Source organism: Monopterus albus, unplaced genomic scaffold (genome assembly GCF_001952655.1).
Source record: "Monopterus albus unplaced genomic scaffold, M_albus_1.0 scaffold116.1, whole genome shotgun sequence".
Taxonomy (NCBI): domain Eukaryota; kingdom Metazoa; phylum Chordata; class Actinopteri; order Synbranchiformes; family Synbranchidae; genus Monopterus; species Monopterus albus.
Genome location: NW_018127996.1, coordinates 660,573 through 682,406, shown reverse-complemented (window position 1 = coordinate 682,406; position 21,834 = coordinate 660,573). Strand labels below are relative to the sequence as shown.

The 21,834-nt window shown below is 42.4% G+C and overlaps 2 protein-coding genes across 2 annotated transcripts in view; both read left to right on the top strand.

The window, feature by feature from the left end:
* Positions 1-20,271, top strand: part of spire1b (spire-type actin nucleation factor 1b) — a 35,691-nt gene extending 15,420 nt beyond the window's left edge. The window contains 13 exon segments of the mRNA XM_020611646.1: positions 4,723-4,797; positions 6,152-6,316; positions 7,072-7,158; positions 7,957-8,086; positions 8,709-8,750; positions 12,826-12,989; positions 13,103-13,196; positions 13,385-13,527; positions 16,217-16,354; positions 16,602-16,672; positions 16,788-16,815; positions 17,191-17,471; positions 17,977-20,271. Coding sequence (XP_020467302.1) covers positions 4,723-4,797; positions 6,152-6,316; positions 7,072-7,158; positions 7,957-8,086; positions 8,709-8,750; positions 12,826-12,989; positions 13,103-13,196; positions 13,385-13,527; positions 16,217-16,354; positions 16,602-16,672; positions 16,788-16,815; positions 17,191-17,471; positions 17,977-18,232 — 1,674 coding nt within the window. The 3' untranslated portion in view covers positions 18,233-20,271.
* Positions 20,272-21,418: 1,147 nt separating this feature from the next.
* Positions 21,419-21,834, top strand: part of LOC109966657 (IQ domain-containing protein G-like) — a 4,712-nt gene continuing 4,296 nt past the window's right edge. The window contains exon 1 of the mRNA XM_020611678.1: positions 21,419-21,781. Coding sequence (XP_020467334.1) covers positions 21,750-21,781 — 32 coding nt within the window. The 5' untranslated portion in view covers positions 21,419-21,749. The remainder of the gene's footprint in view (positions 21,782-21,834) is intronic.

Here is a 21,834-nt window from a genome sequence, read left to right as displayed (position 1 = left end):
AGAGGCGGTGGAGAGGGTGGGAGGAACGGTGGATTGGAGGCAATGAGCAGCGCAATGTGGGCTCCACGCCAGCACGGTTCCAGCAGCCCAGTCAACATGAGGACTGTGTAATGTGAGCCATGTGTAACCCAATACCAGTGGAGACTGTGGAGCACTAATGACATGAAACTGAATGAGCTCGTGGTGATTGCCTGAAATGGTGACCGGCACCGGCGAAGTGCGATGGGTTATCTTGGCCATAAAGCGGCCGTCTAGGGAGTTGGCGATAACCGGTGTGTTTAGAGATTGAACCGACAGCCCCAGCTGCTCGACGTGCTCCCGGTCGATAAGGTTATCTTCGGCCCCCGAGTCCACCAATGCTGTTAGAGTAAGGGAGTCTGTGTGGAAGCGAAGCGTTGCAGGGAGGCGAAGGCAGGGGGGGGTTTGCCGGGGGCTTGATACCGGGCCACCAGTCGCCCCGGGCTCACTGATGGCCACGGTCTTTTGGCCGGACCGCACATTGGGCAATATGGTGCCCTGGCTGCCCACAATACAGGCAAAGGTTGGCATCTAGGCGTCTGGCCTTCTCCTGTGCGGAGAGAGGGGCACAGCCGAGTTGCACGGACTATTTGCCAACTGGCGACGGCGGACTGCCAGTCACCAGCTCTGGGACTCCGTTCGGCAGCGCAGTACAGAACCGGAGGCGGCTGAGCCCCCGCTCTCGGCGCCGTTCCCTCAGACGGTTGTCGAGGCGTATGGCCAACCCTACTAGGGCATTGAAACAAACGGGTTCATCATGGTGGGCAAGGTCATTCTTAATCCCCTCATTCAATCCATTTACAAAAACGCTGCCCAACGCGGCCTCATTCAACACCACATCTGCTGCCAGGATGCGGAAGTCAACCGCGTATTCGGCCACCCTCCGAGAGCCGTGGCGAAGGGCCAGTAGCCTCTTGGCCACATTACCGGCGTGGTCGGGATGGTCAAAGACCGTACGCAACTCGTCCTGAAACTGGTCAGAACTAAGGGACCCCAGCCGGGCCTCCGCCCAGGCCAGGGCCTTGCCTCGTAGGAGATTGAATATATAAGCATGTTTGGCAAGATCGGAGGTAAACGAGTGCTGTTCTAAAACCATAGCGCACTGGACCAAAAAGCCCTGGCACGTGTTCAGCTCGCCAGAAAACGTTTCAGGGTCCGGAACACGGTTCTCCCGAGGGGGACCTGGGCTTGTCCCAGAAGTGAATCGACATAGGTGGTTCGTGAGTTTGTAGACCTGCTGGGTCGTGGCGTATGTTTGTTCTAGTGTGATATGCCGACATTGTTCTAGTGTGATATGCCGACATTGTTCTAGGTGTTCGATCCGAGCTTGCAGTGCTCCAGGCTCACTAACTGGGTGGCCTGGGTCCGAACCCGCTGAGTCCATGTTCTGGCCAGATGATACTGTTACGGCTGAGCCGTATCTGAACAAAGTCAGGACTCAAGAAGGTGCAGTACTCGTACCCAGGCAAAACAACATGATTTTTACCAGATAGTTCGACGTTGGGAAAACATGGGGATGTGCACGTACCATATGCAAAGCTACCGTCTGAATGAAGAGAGATCATCTGGCGACGAGGACACACCAACGCCATGCTTAAGTGCTGCTCTGATGATTGAGAGCAGGTGTGCCTTGCTGCCGAGAGTGTGCTCTTACGTGAGCGGGGGAGGAGTCACCGGCGGCCCCGATGTCTGCTGAGGAGGTGCTGGGAGAGGCTCGATCCCTGGATGCAACACCTTGATTGAAACACATTCTTTAAAATAAACCCAGGGCCCCTTTAAATTAATTAATTCACTACCTCAAACTTTCCTTAATTTGCAGGATTAGGGGCCCAGTAAATAAACATTAAGATATTAAAGGTGTTGCACATTAGAAGTTATTATGATTAAACAAATTGCGCCAATTTAACACTGTTACATTATTTTGACAGGATGTGGGGAAGATGTTGTAGTGTTGTTTTTACCTCAAGAGAAGGAAGTAAAGATAACATGAAAAATACTGGGGCGGGTCTTTGTGTTTTTCTTTTTCCAAAGTGACACATAAGGTTCAGCCTCCCTCACCACCCCAATCATTTTTGTACAGTCCCTTACACTGACTGATCAAATATAATGGTTACTAATATGGGCTGTGTTGTAGTTATGATGCAGTAAATGGACAATTTTAGGCTTTTTATTAAATATTAAATGTGATTTAACCAATGTTGTGCATTTCAATTATTGCAGAGGGTTATCTGGTATAAAGTTAAAGTAGACTCCAGAGCTTTTCCATATACTTGCCTTTAATCACGCTGCTCTTAAAAAGTAGAGACTTCAACAAATGTCATGGTCGTTGATGTTATAAGAGGTAAAACCTGACTATATTAAGTGTCAACTCAAAATACCAGTTGTCAGCAGCTTTGACACAAACTGTCCAAGTGGACATCACTGTCCAAACAGCCTGCGGCACCTGTGCACTAATGCCCTGCTGGTTGAACTAGAGAGAATAGAGAGGGAATTTAGTTAGACAATATCTGGAAACATGCTGACTTTCATTCTGTCAGAACTATTGAGTTGATGTTCTCAGAGCCCAGGGCTCCAGTTATTTAGCTCTGTGATTAGCAGGGACATACTGCACAGTATCAAAGTCGGGCTTCATTTACAGATAATAACTGATAAAGACTGAATGCCCACTTGAACTTTTATACATTTAGAATGCATCATTATCATTGCTTTCTACTTGATGAAGTGGCTTGAAAATTGGCTTGGGGAAAATTTATATGGATTGATAAGGTGATTCTTGCATCACAGATGTATTATTGACACATTTTCTTGGTCCCAAAACTCGCATTCAGACCGTTCCTGTTGTCATACAGGTTTCCTACTTGTTCATTATGGAGTTATCTTGACCTTTGTCTTTCCTCTGGGGCATTTTGGAGCTCAGCTATGGGTTGGAACATTTCCTGCAAGGAGTAATTGTGTGTGTTTGAGTGTGTGTGCGTGTGTTCCACCTCAGGGTTCCTTCCTGCTATTCACTACTGCTGCTGCCCTTTTGCTGTGCGCAATGCATCTGAATGAATAGAGGAGATTTGGATGGTTGCATAACTCGCTGCTAGGAGAGTGCAGACTCTTATTGCAGGGTGTAGAAGGCTGAGAAAGAAGCTTAAAAAGAAATATGTGGGGCTGCAGCCTTTTGGACCCCAAGAAAGTAACAAAATAATAATCATCACTCTGTTTATCGTTCATCAGTTTTCAGTTATGTGAGATACTGCTTGTATGCCCATGCATGTGTGTGTGTATTGTGTGGGAGAGAGAGAGAAAGAAGTTGGCCATGAGCAGTCTGTATGAACAGCCCACAGGGGATGCATCTTTATCCGTCCACCACTAAGAGCCAAAGAGCTCCTTTGTCTCTCCACAAAGATGCCTTCTGCTGCTGGGGATTCACAGAAAAGCAGCTGAATTAGTGATGATTCACAGAAAAATGTCTGGCTCCTATTTACGCACAGATAATTGCTTCTCATCAGCTCTTCAGAGCTGAAATTAAATAACAGAGAACAGAAGTACTGACTAAAAAGTGAGGCACTCTAGATGCAGTTGGTAGTTTCCCTATTATTGACGTGGACTTGCTTTGCATGATTTAATTGAAATGCTGTCTCCATCACATGCAGGGAATGCTGCTCAGTCAGCCTTTTGAAATGGAAATATATGGCTTTGATGTGAATTGGGGTCAGGAGATAATGGTGTTTAAAAGAAAGTGGACTGATCTCTCTTTATGCTCTTCACTGCCAGATTAGTTGTGTTTTAATTTAATGGGCTCTTATAAACCATTAACATTAAGTTACCTTTGTGCAAATAGATAACTGTATACATTAGCATGCAGAGTTATGATGCAGCAAAATGCATTATGTTGTGAGTGATATTATGTGTGTGCTACACTGAGCCTACAGTCAGGTTGATGATGGTGAACAGTGATTTCCTTGGTGGGTTGGGTCTCAGCAGTCGGCTGGTGCAGGCTCCCGTGATCAAGCTCTCATCTGCTCTGACATTTCAACAACAGTCTCACCACAAATATTAATCAGGGAAAATATTTCCTGCCACCAAACTGCTTTAAAATGCTCATTCTGTTGTCTTCACTATCTTTATATCTCTCTCTCTCACACACACACCCTTGTTTTTGTCACTTACCAGGTCCTTACATAGGCTTAGATTAATTTCTGAGACTGGCTCTAACTTTACACTGTGTCCTCGTAATATTTGATCAACTATGTCATAGGCCTGCAATCCCCACAAGCAATGCCAGTCCCCATGAATCTAGTGTGCTCCCATTTTTCTGTCCGGGTCACCCTGCTGGAGCCAGACCTGGAAGGGGATCTGGTGGCTGGGCCTGGGGCGGGGGGTCTGGTCGGGCACAGCCCAAAGAAATGAAATGGTGCCACCTCCTTGAAGACACATTATCTGCAGGGAAAGGAATCAGGGATGTGCAATGTAAGCTGGGCGGCAGGCTAGGTCGGGTACCTGGGTGTGTTCACTATCTTAGTTAAGTGTGTTAGCATGCTAATATTTGTTGACTTGCAAATAGGCCTTCTTTCACAGCAGGCATCTGCTTATTAAAAACATTTTCCTCCTCTTGAGGGTCACCACATGATAGGCTAAAATGGAGAAACAGCTATGACTCTTTGTTCCGGATATCTCACACTCTCTAAATCTTCTGTCTCCCTCTCTTTCCAACAGAACCTCCGTAAAATGGAGGATAAGTCCTCAGAGGAGCCTGGCCAAGACCTGAATGAGCTGCAGAATGCTGACTGGGTAGGCAACCAGACTCCTGACCTCCAGCTTCAGCGGATCATTTCTAAGATTTAAAGTTCAGGGGGAAAAATCAAAACTACTTTGGTGTCATATAATAGGTTCTCCATAACCACATGTTCAAAATATGAAATTTAGTGTACAGTTGAAGTCAGAGGTTTACATACACTTTAGCCAAATACATTTAAACTCAGTTTCTCAACATCCTGACTTTTAATCCTATAAACATTCCCTGTCTTAGGTCAATTAATGTCACTACTTTATTTTAAGAATGTGAAATGTCACAATAAAAGTAGAGAAAAAGATTTATAATGGGTCAAGTTTACATACATTCAGTTAGCATTTGATAGCTTTGCCTTTTAAATTGTTTACCTTGGGTCAAACGTTTCAGGATGCCTTCCACAAGCCAAGTGGGATTTTAGCCCACTCCTTCAGACAGAACTGGTGAACCTGAGACAGGTTTGGAGGCCTCCTTGCTCACACACGCTTCTTCAGATCTGCCCACAAGTTTTCTGTTGGTCTGAGGTCAGGGCTTTGTGATGGCCACTCCAGGACCTTGACTTTATTGTCCTTAAGCCATTTTGCAACAACTCTGGAAGTCTGCCTGGGGTCATTGTCCATTTGGAAGACTCATTTGCGACCAAGCTTTAACTTCCTGGCTGATGTCTTGATGTTGCTTCAGTAGTTCTACAGAGGAATCATCGAGTCTGTTCTCTGCACCTCCATCACTGTCTGGTTTGGCTCAGCAACCAAACAGGACAGGAACAGACTCCAGTGGTCAAACAGAGAGGCACTGAGTTTGAAGGCCAGCCTTAAAATCCATCCACAGCTGCACCTCCTATTGACTCAGATGATGTCAATTGGTCTATCAGAAACATCTAAAGCCATGACATCATTTTCTGAAAATTTCCAAGCTGTTTAAAGGCACAGTCAACTGAGTGTATGTAAACCTCTGACCCACTGGAATTATGATATAGTGAATTATAAGTTAAATAATCTATCTGTAAACAACCATTGGAAAAATTACTTGTCATACATAAACTACAGGTTTTAAGTGACTTGCCAGAAGGAGTTTACATGACATCTGTGGAGTGGTTAAGAAATCAGTTTTAATGACTTCAACCTAAATGTATGTAAACTTCTGACTTCAGCTGTGTAAAAATGTACCACAGTCAATAGACTGCGATAAAATGACCTCTCAGGGGCCATGTTGAGATGGAAAGAGCCACTCCCCTTATTCTGTGTTCATGGAGAGACAGAGCACAGGTGATTGGTACTGTCTGGTAAATCGATATCCAAGGAGTCATGATATTTTCCACCTCTCTGTTCCCGTGTTGCCCTTTGCTGTCTCTGTCAGGCTCAACTCTGGGTTCAGGTGATGAGGAACCTGCGGGAGGGAGTCAAGCTGAAGAAGGTGCAGGAGCGTCAGTACAACCCTCTGCCCATTGAGTACCAGCTCACTCCCTATGAGATGCTCATGGACGACATTAGGTTCAAACGCTACAAACTGCGCAAAGTCATGGTGAGTATCTGATATGGAGCGCACAGAGAAGCCAGTGCCTCCTCTTTGCTGCACTGTTGTTTCAGTCTCAGGGGAAATTGTGTGGAAAATCTTGCAGCACTGTTGCATAGTGATTGCAGGCTGGGATGATGCTGCTGTATGTTGGCTACCAGCATTTCGGACATTCACTCATTTGGTGATATACTATCATTTTGTCTGATGTGCCAACATTTCTCTTCAGGAAAGAAAAGTGGCATGTCATAGTATGTTTAGGATCAATTGCAGATTCCAGTTATTGTATAATTGGACTGTTGGTCATACAACAATGTGGTGCACGTTTTTTCCCTAAAACTGGCAGGCAATTGGAAAAAAAAGAACTTTTAGTTTGAGATGAATTTTCTGAAACAGCAAATCTAATCCTTTTTTTTAGGCATTTTGACCTTTAGTCAGGAATGTGATATGAGAGCTTTAAGCTTGTAATATCATGCACTTCATTTACTAAATAACCTTGATAACACTTTATTTTACGGGTCTGTTATTTCTATAATTCCCTGAAGGTTTCCTGTAAAGAACCATGTGTTTTAGTACTAATTACAAACAAATGGAGACAAAGTTCTGAGCCTTTTTTTTGTTAGTCCACTATGTTGGCTTGAGTTCCAGGTGAATTTTCATAAAAGAATTTGATCACTTTAAACTATTGATAGTGTAGTTAAAATTGTTAGTGATTATGGAATTGAGCCACTTTTCTCTCATGCTGCCATGTTCTGTGGTTTTAGGTGGATGGCGATATCCCACCCAGGTTAAAGAAGAGTGCTCATGAAGTCATTCTGGAGTTCATCAGGTCCAGGCCACCGCTCAACCCTGTGAGTACAACTACTGGTAGTGGATTTAAATATCACAGCAGGTAATGTTCCTGCACAACCTATGAAAACCTTTGTTGATGAGAATAGACAAGGGCACTAAATCAGTAAATAGTTAGCTAAAAATTTCCAATCTGATGTAGGTTATACAATCCTCACAACACTTTATGAAACAACAGTGCATTTAACAGAAACAAACCAAAAATAATTTTGACTAACTTTAGACTTTTCTCTGTTTTCTTTGAATTTTTACCAAGATACTGTAAGTTTTATATTTAACTGATGCTAGTGCTCCCTGGTAGAAAAATGATGTGATGTAGACACTATTTCTAAATGACCTCAAACATGTCGTTGCCATTTCTGTAGTGCAGTGTTTTATTACTTATTGGCTGACATACACTAATACCAATGTTATAAGCTAAGAAGAACCTGTTTACCGGCCTGGCCCAGCCCTGCTTCAGATGGAGTATTTGTCCACAGTGGTATGTGTATAAAAGCAGAAAGCAGCTCTATAAAACTAGTATAGCTGCTTGGAATGTTGCAGCTTTCTGAATTCAGTTCACTACAGTGTAAAATGTTGCGTTCATCACTTCTCTGCTGGTATACTGTAAATGTTACAGTGGAAGTATCAGGTGCTGTTTCAGCAGGGCTCTGAATTCTGGGTTATGAGGTGAACCATCAGTCACAGAGGGTGAGGAAGTGTTAAGGAGCAGGCCAGCTGTTTGTTTGAATAAGCTGCTGACTTCCACTCCACTTTCTCTGTGTCATTAAATCTTTTTCACCCATTCTAATGGCTGCTAGGTGTCAGCTCGTAAGCTGAAGCCCCAGACTCAGCCTCCTCCTACCCTGCATGAACGGATCCTGGAGGAAATCAAATCAGAGAGGAAACTTCGACCGGTTTCACCTGACGTGGTCCGCAGGGGAAGGCTCGGTAAGGATACTCACTGCTTCTTTGATCCTGCTCTTGTTATTTTTATACCTTTGTTATACACACACACACACACACACACACACACACACACACACACACACACACTAATGCACATCAGGCCATACTTCACTCTGAAATGTTTTTTTTTTTTAAGTTGAAGTATGGAACTCATGCTTGCAGCTACAGGGCATCATGTGCAAATCAGCTGAACTCAGATGAGATGTATGTTGTAGCCTCATAGCCTCTGAGCTCTTTAGTTCATTTACACTTCACTACTGTTTCTGCCTTTGCTCATTGCTGTTGTAGCTAAAGCTGCCTAAGTCATATTTTGTTGCAACTAACTTTTATTGTTTTGCTGACTGTATTGTTTGCAATAAAGTCAAAATTGTATGTGAATAATAATGCTAAGTGTCTGCAGTTCTGTTCACATTGACAATACTAAAACCACTACTGCTTCTGAATGTACAGTAATGAATCTGTTCCCGTGAAATCCTAAAACTCAACGAAAAGCATGTTATACCCATGCATTTGTTGGCAAATAAAAGGACTTTCTGTGCATTAGGTCTTTACCTCCTAATCTCTGTCATTAACTGTGCGATGCCATGACTGTTTCTCGTTGCAGTAATTCGGCCACTTAGCATGTCTTTCAGTTTTGATGCGTCAGGTAAAGTCTCCCTCACTGCTTACCTGGCTTTTCATCTCTTTCTGTTACACTCGTTGTTGTAAACTGCTCATCTGCTCTTCCAGCTCAGACACACACACACACACACACACACACACACACACAGCAGCACACTGCACACACTTCTCATGTCACGCTTCAGTGGGTGGTGATGTGTGGAGATGAAACTTGTGAGACATGGGTCAGTAGGAGGACACACTGACCGGAAGTTACACTGAGGACACGCCCTCTGTCTTTACACGGGGAATCTGGGGCAGTTTCAAGTCTAAAACTGAAAATACTCAAAATACTGAATTGGCAAATTTGAGCATTTAGACCTCAAAGTTGAAAAAAAGGGACAAATTATATAACAGAATATATGAAACATGAAAATCCTAGTTGAAACTTTTAGAAATGATTTTGTCTGCTCATGTTAGCAATGAATCCGGTGACTATGTGCACGGTGTCACCTCTAGTGTTCTTCATCCTGGTTTTCCAGACCACAGATTTGAACAGCAGAAGTTTTCAGTGGAGGAGGTCTCAGCACCAGACAGACTCCGTTTGCAGCCAGCTGGTCATCATAGTGGAGCAGTTAGCAACTAAAGATACAAATACTTTCACAGGAGCTAAAACAAAAGTGAATGTCAGACTTACAGTCCATACAGTGCATCAGGTGGCCAGAAACAGTACTCCAGTGGATGATGATGTAGCCCTGTGTCTGCTGGTTGTGTAGTTAGACTCAATATCATGTTAGCCATAATAGCGTTATGCCATTTTGTATTTACAGGTTGTAAAATCAATTAAGTCTCATAACTGCTCAATTTTTCCAGAATATTGGCTACAATCCTATAAGTAATCAATACTCATGGTTGCAAACCACAGACAGGAACCCACTGCATTGTACCTATTGACTGTACTCTGTCTTAAAAGTAAGTAACATGCTACTACCCTTTGGAAAGCTGCAGCAGTGAGATGATTTGTGCAGGAGTAAGACATTGTTACTTGAGTGGCGCTTATGTGCAACTCTTTAGTTGTGAAATAACATTACCTTGGTGCACTTTAAATATTTTTAGAAGACATTTTGATGTTCACACCATACTGAATGATAGAACGTTAGCAGTATAGTGTCAGCGGCTTATGCTGTATCACCTGTCTACAGCTCCTGACAAACACATGGACAGGGTTGCATAACTCCTGACAAAATGTTGCTGGTTGCTGCCATTGACCTTTAAACCCTTAAGTAAAATGTCACCTTAGCTGAGTGTCCCTTAAACATACGGCTGTAATTGGAATCTTAAGCAGAAGATTGCAGCCAGCCATCTAATCAAGGGCTCTTTCATGTGCCACGGTGACAGAATTTAGTGCTCCACACAGCAGTAGACACACTAAACTACACAGTCTAGCATGTGTTACAACGTTTGACTGAGGTGAAAGAAACTGTGCTGAGGCAGAGCATTCAAAATTATGCTGTGGTCCATTTTCCCTCCTACTGCAGCCAGTGTCTCATCACACCACAGGCTTTATCACCTCATGCTCTCTCATTCATGCTGTCTGATAATGTGTGTGTGTGTGTGTGTGTGTGTGTGTGTGTGTGTGTGTGTGTGTGTACACCAATGTCCTTGTGTTATGGATTGTTTTTGTCCTGTGAGCAGTTTGACTCTCCTTTGCTGCGTATTTTACATACCCACTGACACTTTACTGAACATGGTTAAAGTTCTTGTCAGTAACTAGAAAATACTTTTTCAGATCCATTTCACAAGATTAAAGCAGGTCAGTGCACGGCTTTGGATGCTTTTTCTGGGTTTATTTTATTGTTTGGTGGTGTCTTCTTTTGTCTTCCCCTAAACTGGACAGATGGGGGTGATGTGGTGACTTGTTGCAATGTTGATAATGCCACATCAACATTTCAGAGAAATACTTTATAAATATAAAGCTAGAGCCAGGAAGTGATTCACATAGCTTAGCATAAAGCTCCGAGTTGGGGGGAGCTAGCCTGGGTTTGTTTAAAGTTTAGAGAATAAACATACACCAACTAAGTCCTCATACTGAAATCTCCACTGGTTTCCTGACAACCTCACCGCAGTGACAAGCCTCCAGAAACTCAGCGTAGCTGGTCCAAGCCCCCAAGAATGGTGCTGGGCTGCAAAGTCATTTTGGCCTGGTGGCCCCAGCTTCCCCACTTCATTTCTCTGACCATTACAAAAACTCTGTAATGACTGGTTCTTTTGGTCCAGTAACATTTGGAAAGTCTAGAAGAGCTGTGGAATTAAAATAATGTAACCCAATCATGTGTGCAAAGAGCCAACAGGAAGTCACCTGGCACGGCTCTTGAAAATCCCAACTATGCAGACTCTTAACTGGCCCAGTGAGCAACTGTCATAGGAGTGAGCTGGGTGCCGTCTTTGACAGTGGTATGATGTTCTCCTCAGTATATCTGTGACCTGGCTGCTGTTGACCCAGAAGTAATTACAGTATGTAAATCCCCTTAAAACCACAAACTATGCTTACCTTTTTCTTTTTGTACAGATTGTGTTAAATATGTTAGTGAACTTTCCAGTTAGTGGGAGACTTTTTTTGACATTGGATAGAAGCAGACTAGCTGTTTCTGTGTTTCTTGCCTTTATGCTGAGATAAACTAATCACCTCCTGGCTCTAGTTTCATACTTCATACACAGACCTGAGAGTGGTGTTAATCTATACATCTGACTTGACAAAACACAAGTGTTTTTCCACAGACTGTAGCCTTAGCAATGCAATGCAATTAAACATGTTTAATTTCAATAAAGCAATGAACACATACAGTAACACATACAGTGTAACCCACAGCTGACAGAACTCACTGTCATGCAGACACCACTGACTGAAAGCACAACCACAACAGCAGTTATTATGAAAATGTAGAAAGTCACCAATAACAAATACAAAATGGGAATGAGGATGTGTCAGTTAAAAAAATAAATACATAATCTAATTACAAAATAATGTAGTAACTGTATTGATTGTCACAGATTATTGGGAACTAATGGCACAAGCAAACAGTGGAATTCTTCTATAGATATACAGTAATAATAAAGGAGGTGTCCCCTTTTAGGTTTTGGCAAAACTCGCAGTATGCCCCTGGATTTGTTCCATACAGGAATAGGTAAAGTATGAGCACTGCTGTGGTTTTGGTTTGGAAGGCCTTGTTCATCTTTAGCCCAAGAGCTTTGTCTGTCTGCACCCTGGCTGTGAACTAATATCTCCTCTGTTTGGACATTTGAACGCTAAGGCCTAGCCAAGATGCAGGTAGATTTATTTAGGGCTGATAATGTCTGGTTTGATAGAGTGTAGATACATCTGAAGGGTTTATCAAATCTGAGGTAGTAGAGATCCCATTAGTTCAAGTCCAGAGGCACAAACGGCTCCTGTTGAGATGACGAGCTCATGTGGACGCTTTTCCCACAAACAAGAGAAGAGAGTGAAAGGATCCCACTGACCCTATCAGCTGTGACTCTTTATATGTCATCTGCAGCACTTGCTTGTCTCCCTTCTTCCTACACTCCTTCCCTCCCTCTAGACCCTCTTTTCAGATCGTTTGGTACTTTCAATAGACATCACATTTACACTCAGGCTGTTTGGTAGGCAGCTGCTATCGTGGGTTGTTTTCTATCTGTGGAATCCTCTGTCAGGCACAGTGAGTTTGATAGAGACCTGGGGCATTTGGTTTTGAGAATTTCTTTTTTCAGTGTCTAAATGTTTTATGAAAGAGGCATCCATGCTCTGTGTTTAACACTGGCCTGCTGCTTTACCTTGTCTCAGACCAAACTTAACTCATCCTCCTCTCCCCTTTTTCCCCTTGGGATGGATCTCAAACCTCAGTCATCTGTAACAGGGTTCATTACATCTTTCCCCTTGCTTTTGTACATAACATTTTGTTATAGAGTCTGTTTCCTCTTTTTGAGGGGCAGGACATTCAAAAAATTTTGAAGAATTACAGGTTAAGGATGCACAGAATCATAGCAAGAAGTGTTTTGAGATTCATCTCAGGTGCATTTCCTCCGTTTGTCTGAATATCTCCCTCTGTTGCGTGGCTCCACAGACGAGCTTAGTCCATACATGGGCAGGAGGACGTCCAGCTCTCTGTCTCTGACCAATGGATCAACATGTCCCAGAGTAGAGCCTTCTGGATCTCAGTCCGCTCCCCAGAGGAAAAGGCTTCTGAAGGCTCCCAGCCTTGCTGAGCTGGACAGCTCAGACTCAGATGTCAGTATGAGTTTGTGTATTTGTGCTGTGTTTGGATTGTTTGGGTGTTTGATTTTTTTTTAGAAAAATGCATCAGGGATGTGCAGCTAATAGTGATTATTCTGTGTATTCAGGATGAGATGATCGGGCACACATCAGCCAGCAGCTCCAGTGTGGCTACATCTCTGCTGGATGATACATCCCCAGAGTCTGCACTGGGGAAGAAAAGTGAGTCAGGAATTACCTTTATTATTCTACATCCCTGTCACAGCTCAGTCGCCTCCTTAACTAAACCATATGCTCACAGGTAGTGAGTTTTAATCTTAAAGCCTCACCATTTTGTCTGTTTATAATCAGCGGTACTTGAACTCTGAAGTAACCAGCTACATTTCTTGTCATCTGTCTGTGAACACCAGCTCCCCCCATGTTCCTGCCCATCTCCTCTACACCTCAGCCAGAGAGGCGTCAGACCCCCCAGAGGAGACACTCCATTGAAAAAGAAACCCCGACTAATGTCCGTCAGTTTCAGCCACCCTCCAAGCAGAGTTCCAAGTCTTTGGTGAGTCAGACATCTATTCCTATATAGCTTCATGACTCATCAAAATGTTCTAGTTTGTTTAAGTAAGTAGATAAAAGTATATTTAAAAAACACTTTATAACAGCAGTAACAATTAGAAAAGACAATAGGATGATAGCCAAAATCTCATAATGCATTGGTATTAGAGGCTGTTTATCCTCTTTCTGTGGACCTTCTGACAGTGTAGCCTGGATAAACCCTGGCCTGGTTATGGTGATCCTGTACAGTAACTCAACAAGAGAGAGACAGAGGGAGAACTAGGGATAGATAAGCGATATGACTGGAAAGGAAATAAAGAGAGATTTAGAATAAACACACTGGGTCTCATTCACTAACATCTTCCTAAGTGTTTTCCTAAATTTCTTCATAGGCTGTTCTTAAGAAAGGGCCCAAGAAAGAGTCTACGTCTGATTCATCAACGTGTTCTATAACTGCAGAATTGTTCACACCTGTGTTCTTACATTGATGAATCCTATGTGTTCCTAAGTTGAAAGCGTGCGCCATTTGCTCCTAATTAGCATAGGTTAACACTTTGTCAGTTCCCTTAGAAGGGCATGAGACTGTAGGGCCATGTGCACACATCTCGCATAGAAACAGAAAAGAGAAGCAGAGTAAGCTACAACCAAAATCTAAAGACGGTGGAGCAATGAACTCCAAACCAAAGAAAAACCTGAGTGATTGTGAAGTGGAGAACAATGAATGAGCTTCTGTATTTAGTAGCATCAGTATTGGATAGAAAATAAAACTAAAAGGACACACGGGATGCTCTTACTCAATGAGTGAACACTGTCTAAGGAGAAGAGCACCCAACTAATGAATTAAAAAGATGGTTTGAGCTCAAATCTGTGGCAGCAAACCAAGAACGGAAGAGAGACGCTGACCAGTGGAGGAGGACAGGCTGGCCCAGTGTTATCTGGGCTGGACCAGCACACTGGGGCCATACACGGCTCTCTCTGGTGCCGTCAGCTGAGCAGACCTCATGCGTGCACCCAGGTCCCTTCAACTGCCCTGAGCCTGATCTCAGATGTGCTGGACAACCAAATGCTTACACACTGGCCAAAATATCAAAGAGACAGAAATTAGAAATAAAGATATGCACTTAATTGGGGCAGCACAGTGGTGTGGTGGTTAGCGCTGTTGCCTCACACAGCAAGTAGGTTCCAGGTTCAAGCCCCGGCCAACCTGGGGCCTTTCTGTTTATGCGTGGGTTCTCTCCGGGTGCTCCGGCTTCCTCCCACAGTCCAAAGACATGCAGCATAGGTTGATTGGTGTCTCTAAATTGCATGTTGAAGTGATTGTGCGTGTGATTGGTTGTTTGTCTGTGTGTTAGCCCTGCGATGGACTGGCGACCTGTCCAGGGTGTACCCCACCTCTTGCCCACCTGGCCCGTTACAGGATTTATTCTGTGAGTAGTTGCTTCCTTTAATGCAGAAGACAGTTGGCAGATACAGTACACACTGATAGCTGCTAACACTATCTGCTGTTTGGTGCTGGGCAGGTCTTGTGCACTGGGTTTAGCAGCACAATCTCACTGAAAACAGCTGATGATGGCATCTACAAACAAGACAGACCAGAGCAGTGAGTCTGAAGCATAACATAAGACTGTGGGATGTAAGTGGTTATAGAAAAAAAATGCCAGTCACACTGGAACAGTTCTTCAAGACAATCAGTCCTCAGTTTGTGAGGCACTCTGATGCCCTGCACCGTGGTTGGAAGCACCTTCACATCCCTCCATCTGATTCCACATCATGAGCCCTCTCTGAATCTAAATCTACATTATGCTTGGAACCACACAGGCTGCTCTGAAAGCTGCAAAGGAATGACTGTTTGCAGACGGAATGATAAACACTGACTCCTGTGCAGTGTTAACTTTGACATATGAGTTTGTTTTAGTCTTAGTCTTTTGATAACAATGCTTATTAGTTTGTCATATTATGACCTGTCCAGGGTGTACACTGCCTCTCGCCCAGTGCAGTGTCAGCTGGGCTCCAGCTCCTCATGACCCTGTTTAGGAATAAGCAGTATAGATAATGGATGGATGGGTTCAAAGGTGATGCTAAATGGTCAGATACCATTAAAACCAACTGCAGTGAACATTTAGAGATGATTTATGGTTGACTGCCTATATTATTCTTGGAGCTGACTCAGAGCAACACAAGAGATACCTGACTGAAAGGAACGTTAATGTTAATGTTAAATATCCTACCGTTTCATATGGCGTACTGCTGCATTTTCCTAGTGTGTCCCAGCGGTTTCTGTGTGTAATTCTCTGGATTGTAGATGAATATGATTCGTAAACCCTTTTCTTCCAGGAAGCGCTAATGCCAGAGACAGAACGTTACTGAATGTAAGAGGGTAGCTTATCAACAGTAGTGAAACACATCAGGTGGCTAATCCAGTGCCTGAGCATGAGATATTTGGCCAGTGCAGGGAACTGTTTTACTGACCAACACCTACAATTTGTGATTCTACAGATGCAGCAGGTAATTAAGTTACCTAATGTCCATTTGTCATTCTTTCACATTATCATTTACTTTTTATTGGTTGATGAAAAATGTAAAACATTTCATCATAGTTATGGTTTTCATTAACAAAATTAACACTGGTCCTGTGTGTTGGATCTGCTGTTGCCAGGGTCACCCACTCTGCATGTGTGTGTGTGTTCTTGCAGGAGGAGTTCTGTTTCCCTGTGGAGTGTCTGTCTCTGACAGTGGAGGAGGTGATGCATATCAGACAGGTGCTGGTCAAGGCAGAGTGAGAGAAGTTCCAGCAGTACAAAGATATCTACATCGCTATGAAGAAGGGAAAGGTAACTACTTCCTGTATAACACATGGTCTACAGTATGTGTCATGAGTAGATGCATTAATCAGCCAACACTTAACAGTAGTAACTCCCTCTGTAACTTTATTGACTACACCATTAAGGGAAGAACACATACAGTATATCCCTCTGCTTAAACTGAACGAAAGGAATAGTTGGTGTCAGCAAATAGGATTTCATCATATATCTTAATTTATCTTTTAAAATCTATTCGTATTCATCTTTTTTCTTGCAGCTTTGCTTCTGTTGTCGAACCAAAAGGTTTTCCTTTTTCACCTGGTCCTACATCTGCCAGTTTTGCAAGAAGTAAAACATTTTAAATTACCCTAATCTTTACCCTGTGTATTATTCAGACTATCTAAAAAAGTATAACATTGTTTTAGTTACCATTTCCTCTCAGTTCTCTCATTTCTACTTACAGGCCAGTGTGTTCACAGTGCTGCAAAAAGGTAAGTCATATAGAATAACTCAGTTACCGGGGCAGCAGAATTTCTCCCAATCAAGTGAACCCAAAACAAATTCAAAACACAGACACTATAAAAAGATTTTCCTCCAAACCCCTTAATATGTAATATTGCTTAGGCTGGTTAAAATATTACTGGTAAAATCATTACTGTATTCCAGATATTCTCATAGATAGATTTCACATTTCACCTGATTACCATGTACAGTATCAGATGCACATCAGTTTAGCCTTACCTTAAAACTTAGCCTCTCACCCAGTTTCATGAGGGTTCATAATAAAGGATAATTCACCTCAGTGTTGTTTCTCAGTAATCATTATACTACTTCTTATTTATATTCATGGCTGCTCTCGCTAACAGATGCGGCTGCCATCCAAACCTTATTCCAGTCTTCCCATCTACTCCATTGGTTCGACCAACACTCTGCCCAGGGAGAGGATCAGTGCGATGGTCGCTGTAGGACAGGGGCTATCTGTGGCTGGAGGGCTGGGAGGGGCTGCGACACCCCCCTCTTTAAAAAGAGCAACACCAGGAGCAGCTAAAGGAGCTGGAAAAGCCTCTGGAGCAGCAGCAGCAGCTGCCAAATGTGACAGGTCCTCCAGCAGCTCACAGCACCACAGCATCCAGAAGACCATGTCCAGGTAAGACTATGAACAATTACTCAGTTATTCAGACTCACAAGAGTGTGTGCTATGCCCTGAACCTGATAAAGAAGTTTGTTGTTCTTATATTTATAATGGGAAGAGATTGTAGACTTGTGCAGGGCCCATAGATTACTGACTGTGCTCTAAATTCTACAAATACTTAATATACAAAACTGAAAAACACACACATGTGCTCCAAATTATATAATTGAGAAACAGAACAAAATATAAAGTCCCTGAGCCAGAATACTTGCTGTTTGGGTTCAGGTTGTCGTCTTCATCCAGTTTGTGTCTTTGGACTATCAGTACACTGTCACTGACATCTAGTGGATGAAATGTACTTATTACCAGACTAGGAAGTCAGGTGCTTAGGAAACATACTGATAGGTCACATAGGAATCACATACTACCTGCTCCTCTCAGTATGATGTCATTAGCAAGAAGCTGGAAACACTTTAGATGATTATACATGCTAAGACCCCCCCATCTCTCTCCTTTGTAGGTTTTCAAAACACGGTTCTTTAAAGTCTCATGAAGAGCTGGAGCTTCCCCCGGAGCTGACAGAGGACTGGGCCACTATGGAGGTGTGTGTGGACTGCAAGAAGTTCATCTCTGACATTATTGCCTCCAGTAAGCACAGTCTGTCTCTGGCCACCAAGCGAGCTCGCTTAAAACGTAAGACCCAGTCCTTCTACATGTCCTCTCCTAAGGGAAGAGAGGATTACCGGCCCTCGGAACGAACAATCAATGAGATCTGAAACTCTCTGTCTCTCTCTGGCTGCTTCCAGCTCCATTGTCACAATTATAAAGACTCAACACTGGATATGAGCTTACTGTACATGCAGACGTCAATCAGATAAAGCTGTCAAAATTACAGAAACGAACCCAGGTGGGGGACGGTGTGTTTTTTTGTTGTTGTGTCCTGATCATCATGAACAGCTTCCCCCAGACAACAGCATAATGGAGATGTTTTTTTTTTCTTACCATACCATAGAGGATCCTTTAATCTCTGGCCAGAGATGTTTGACTAAATAGACAAGAACAAGACAAAGTGGACTGACCTCCCTCTACTGTGATGGGACAACAGCATGGTGCATCTCAAATCACACTCAAATCAATAAGCACAAAAGAGAAGAAGGACTGATGTCTGACTTTCGGCACAGAACAGGAGACAAAGAGAGATCAGGTTGTAAACCCAGAGTGATGCTCAAGGAAATATTAAACCTTACATTTTGTAAGGGTTTCAATTTAGTTTTATACATATCTGTGTCAAGTAAATGATTGTTTGATAAAAGGCCACCCTTTATTTTTAATTTGAACTTGTTTTGCTGATGCCTTTCCCCCGGTTTTCTCTCTACTGAACATACTTGAAAGCATGTTTCTGTTTCAATCATGTAAGCAGATGAAAAGCCCTTGTTTCCTCATACATTTATGGTTTTTGCATTAGAAAACATCTGCTTTATTGCAGACTCAGTGCCAAATAACAACATCTTTCTCATCTGTATGTGATCCAAACATGGGTGATCTCCCCTCAAAACATCCTTGGCTGTTTTATATTAAGAGTTGAACACTCATAAACTCTGCTCTGGGCAGTTGTCTGGTGCTCCGGTGATTTAGTAAGAAGAGAGAGGAGGCAGGCTGCAAAAGGGCCATAATGCAACTCGGTACGATCTTTCCATCCCTGATTGGTAAATGCATGGGTCTTTCAAGCTCCACACCACAAGTTCATATCAAATAGCCCCTGATGACAGCATCAGATATAGTACGTATGCATACATACACACACACACACACATATCCATATATATATATATATATATATATATATCTCAGATATTGTTAGATTCTGAGTGGTGTAGGAAAGTGTGTGTTTCTAACAGAATCCCACTCACTTCTATCCAAAAACAGAAACTGTTAGACTGCTGTGCTCACACAGGACCCAATCACAAATAGAAAGAAGCTGAGACAAAAGAACATTGTCTGACCAAACCTCCACACACCCTATGCTTTTGGAATCATTTTTCAGTGATGCCATTCACATGTGCATGGAAGCAGGCACATTACCCGCAGTACCATGTGTAGGATTTCAAACTTGCCTTTTAATAATTTACAGTCAATATCTAAATATTTTTGCCTTTTCAAATGTACCTTTACATTAATAAATAAATAGTATATGTTCCTCCTTAACTTCTTGATTATGTTCCTGACTTGTTTTTGCATCATGTAAAGAGGAGTAATGGTACAACACATCATTTTCACGTTACTTGTACAGATGTACAGCTTATGAATCCAGCTCACAGTACAGGCAGCAAGAAGATATGTTTAACAACTACAACATAACGCCTATAGATTTTCATCATTCAGTCTCATTGGCAGGAAGAAACACTGACTCAGTATTCTGATTTAAACATCCATTACATTCCAGTTCTTCCTCTCAAGACATTTCTGCCTTAACAATGCCTTTTATGGTCACACTCCTACGTTGAACAGTCACCTACTGTTACTGTACATACTTTGTTTCTAATGGTTTGTTTCTAGATGTGTTGCCTCAGTGCTAGCTCGACAGGTAGACTGATGTAGAAACATGTCTAGAGGGAAACTATCCCAGTACACTGAGCTCAGTTCACAATGAAGGAAGAGCAGGATACGCACAGAAGAAACCTCACAGTGTGACAGACAGTGCCATGCATGTATTACGGTGTAGCTGATACCTTCAGTCTGTATTACCTTCAAGCTGTACCTCCTTGCAGAGAGTGCAACAGATGATGACTGCAACAATAAACAGTAATAAGGCAAATACCTGACCTGAGTCTTTGTCTTTTATTTAGAACATTCAGAAACATATTTTTCTTCCTCTGATCTGAAGCTAATGTGATCCACAGTGTGCCTGGGCAAACGTTTGCTTTAGTGACCTTATTTTGAGATTTGTGGGGACTCACTTGACTGAAAGGAATTAGGTGACTGGTGTAACTGGGAACTGGGGAAATTATCAGTTACACATGCTGATAGCTGTACTTTTTTTTTTTTTTTACCACAGATATTGTTGTAGGCTACTATGTGTACTGTAACTATGAACAATTTAAAAAATCTAATGAATGGCAGCTAGGTAATGAAATTGTCAGTGAATGTGCATTTGTCTCCCTTTCACTATAAGTAAGCCTCCACTAATATTTTAAAACAGAAAAACTTTTTTGTGAACGCCTACAACAGACATTAAGTTTGCAACAAGTTTGTGTGTCTTGACACATAAACTTGCTTTGCTGTTAACTTACCTCCTGTTTCTGTTCTTCAACAAATAAATCCCTAAATTGCTGGAAGTTCTCGGGCACTAGTAGTTATAAACCTGAGATGAACTTTTTCCTGTTTGATTTATTATAACATATCAACTTTAATAATATGAAATATCCCATCCAAGTCTCACTGATGCTTTCTTTTTCCTAGGCTCGGGGCTAAATTCTGGCTGAAGTGAAGTTTGTTTTGTAATCTGAAGCTGGAGCCCAACAACTGTTGTTGACTCAAATTATTTGTGTTGTACAGCAATCTGACATGAGCCAACGCGTGGTCTTTTTACACTAAAATAAAGAGTTCCACTTTGATTATTTGCCCATTAAAATTGATCCAGATTCACTTTCTCCTCATCAGTCCATCTATTAATCTTTTCAGCTCTGTTTATTCCTGTTTTATCATGGGCTTTGTGTTTTAACATAATTATAATAAATATAGTTGTCAGACAGCCTAAACTGTAAAAAGCATTCCCTCTGCAAATGTAAGAAGGCTATAGGCTATCATACATGAATTAATATAAATTAATTATGGATTTGTTGTGGCAGAGAAAATGTTTGAAAATACCTTAAACCATCACGGGGACCTCTTATAAACATGTTTAGATTTGTAATAAGGTTACGCCCTATAAATACTGTATCTGACATGTCTTGTTAAGATATGTGTGAAGTGGTTTCGTTTGAGAGGAGAGCACCCTGGATCGCAGTGGTCTTCTGTTCACACCGTCGCTTTTTTCCCCAAAGGAAGAAGAGAAATCAGTCTATTACACAGTTGATGTCTGTGTAAAAACAAACAAAAGAAAACAAGTTGGTCTGTTATGTTAAAAAAAATAAGTTGTCTAAGCGAATAAATACAAAACAAAACCAGAGGATGCTTCCGCTTTGACAATAAAACGGCCTGATCACGTCGGTTGATGTGTTGCCATGGTGACGCGCGCCGACAAACAGCTAGCGGTGTTTTACAATACGAAGGATAAACTAATATTTGACTAGAATGGATGTTTCTTTTACGGACAGACCTGAGGAGTAAGTCTCTGTTTATCGGTTACAGCTGATATCGGCTTGGTGTTGCGGGTTAG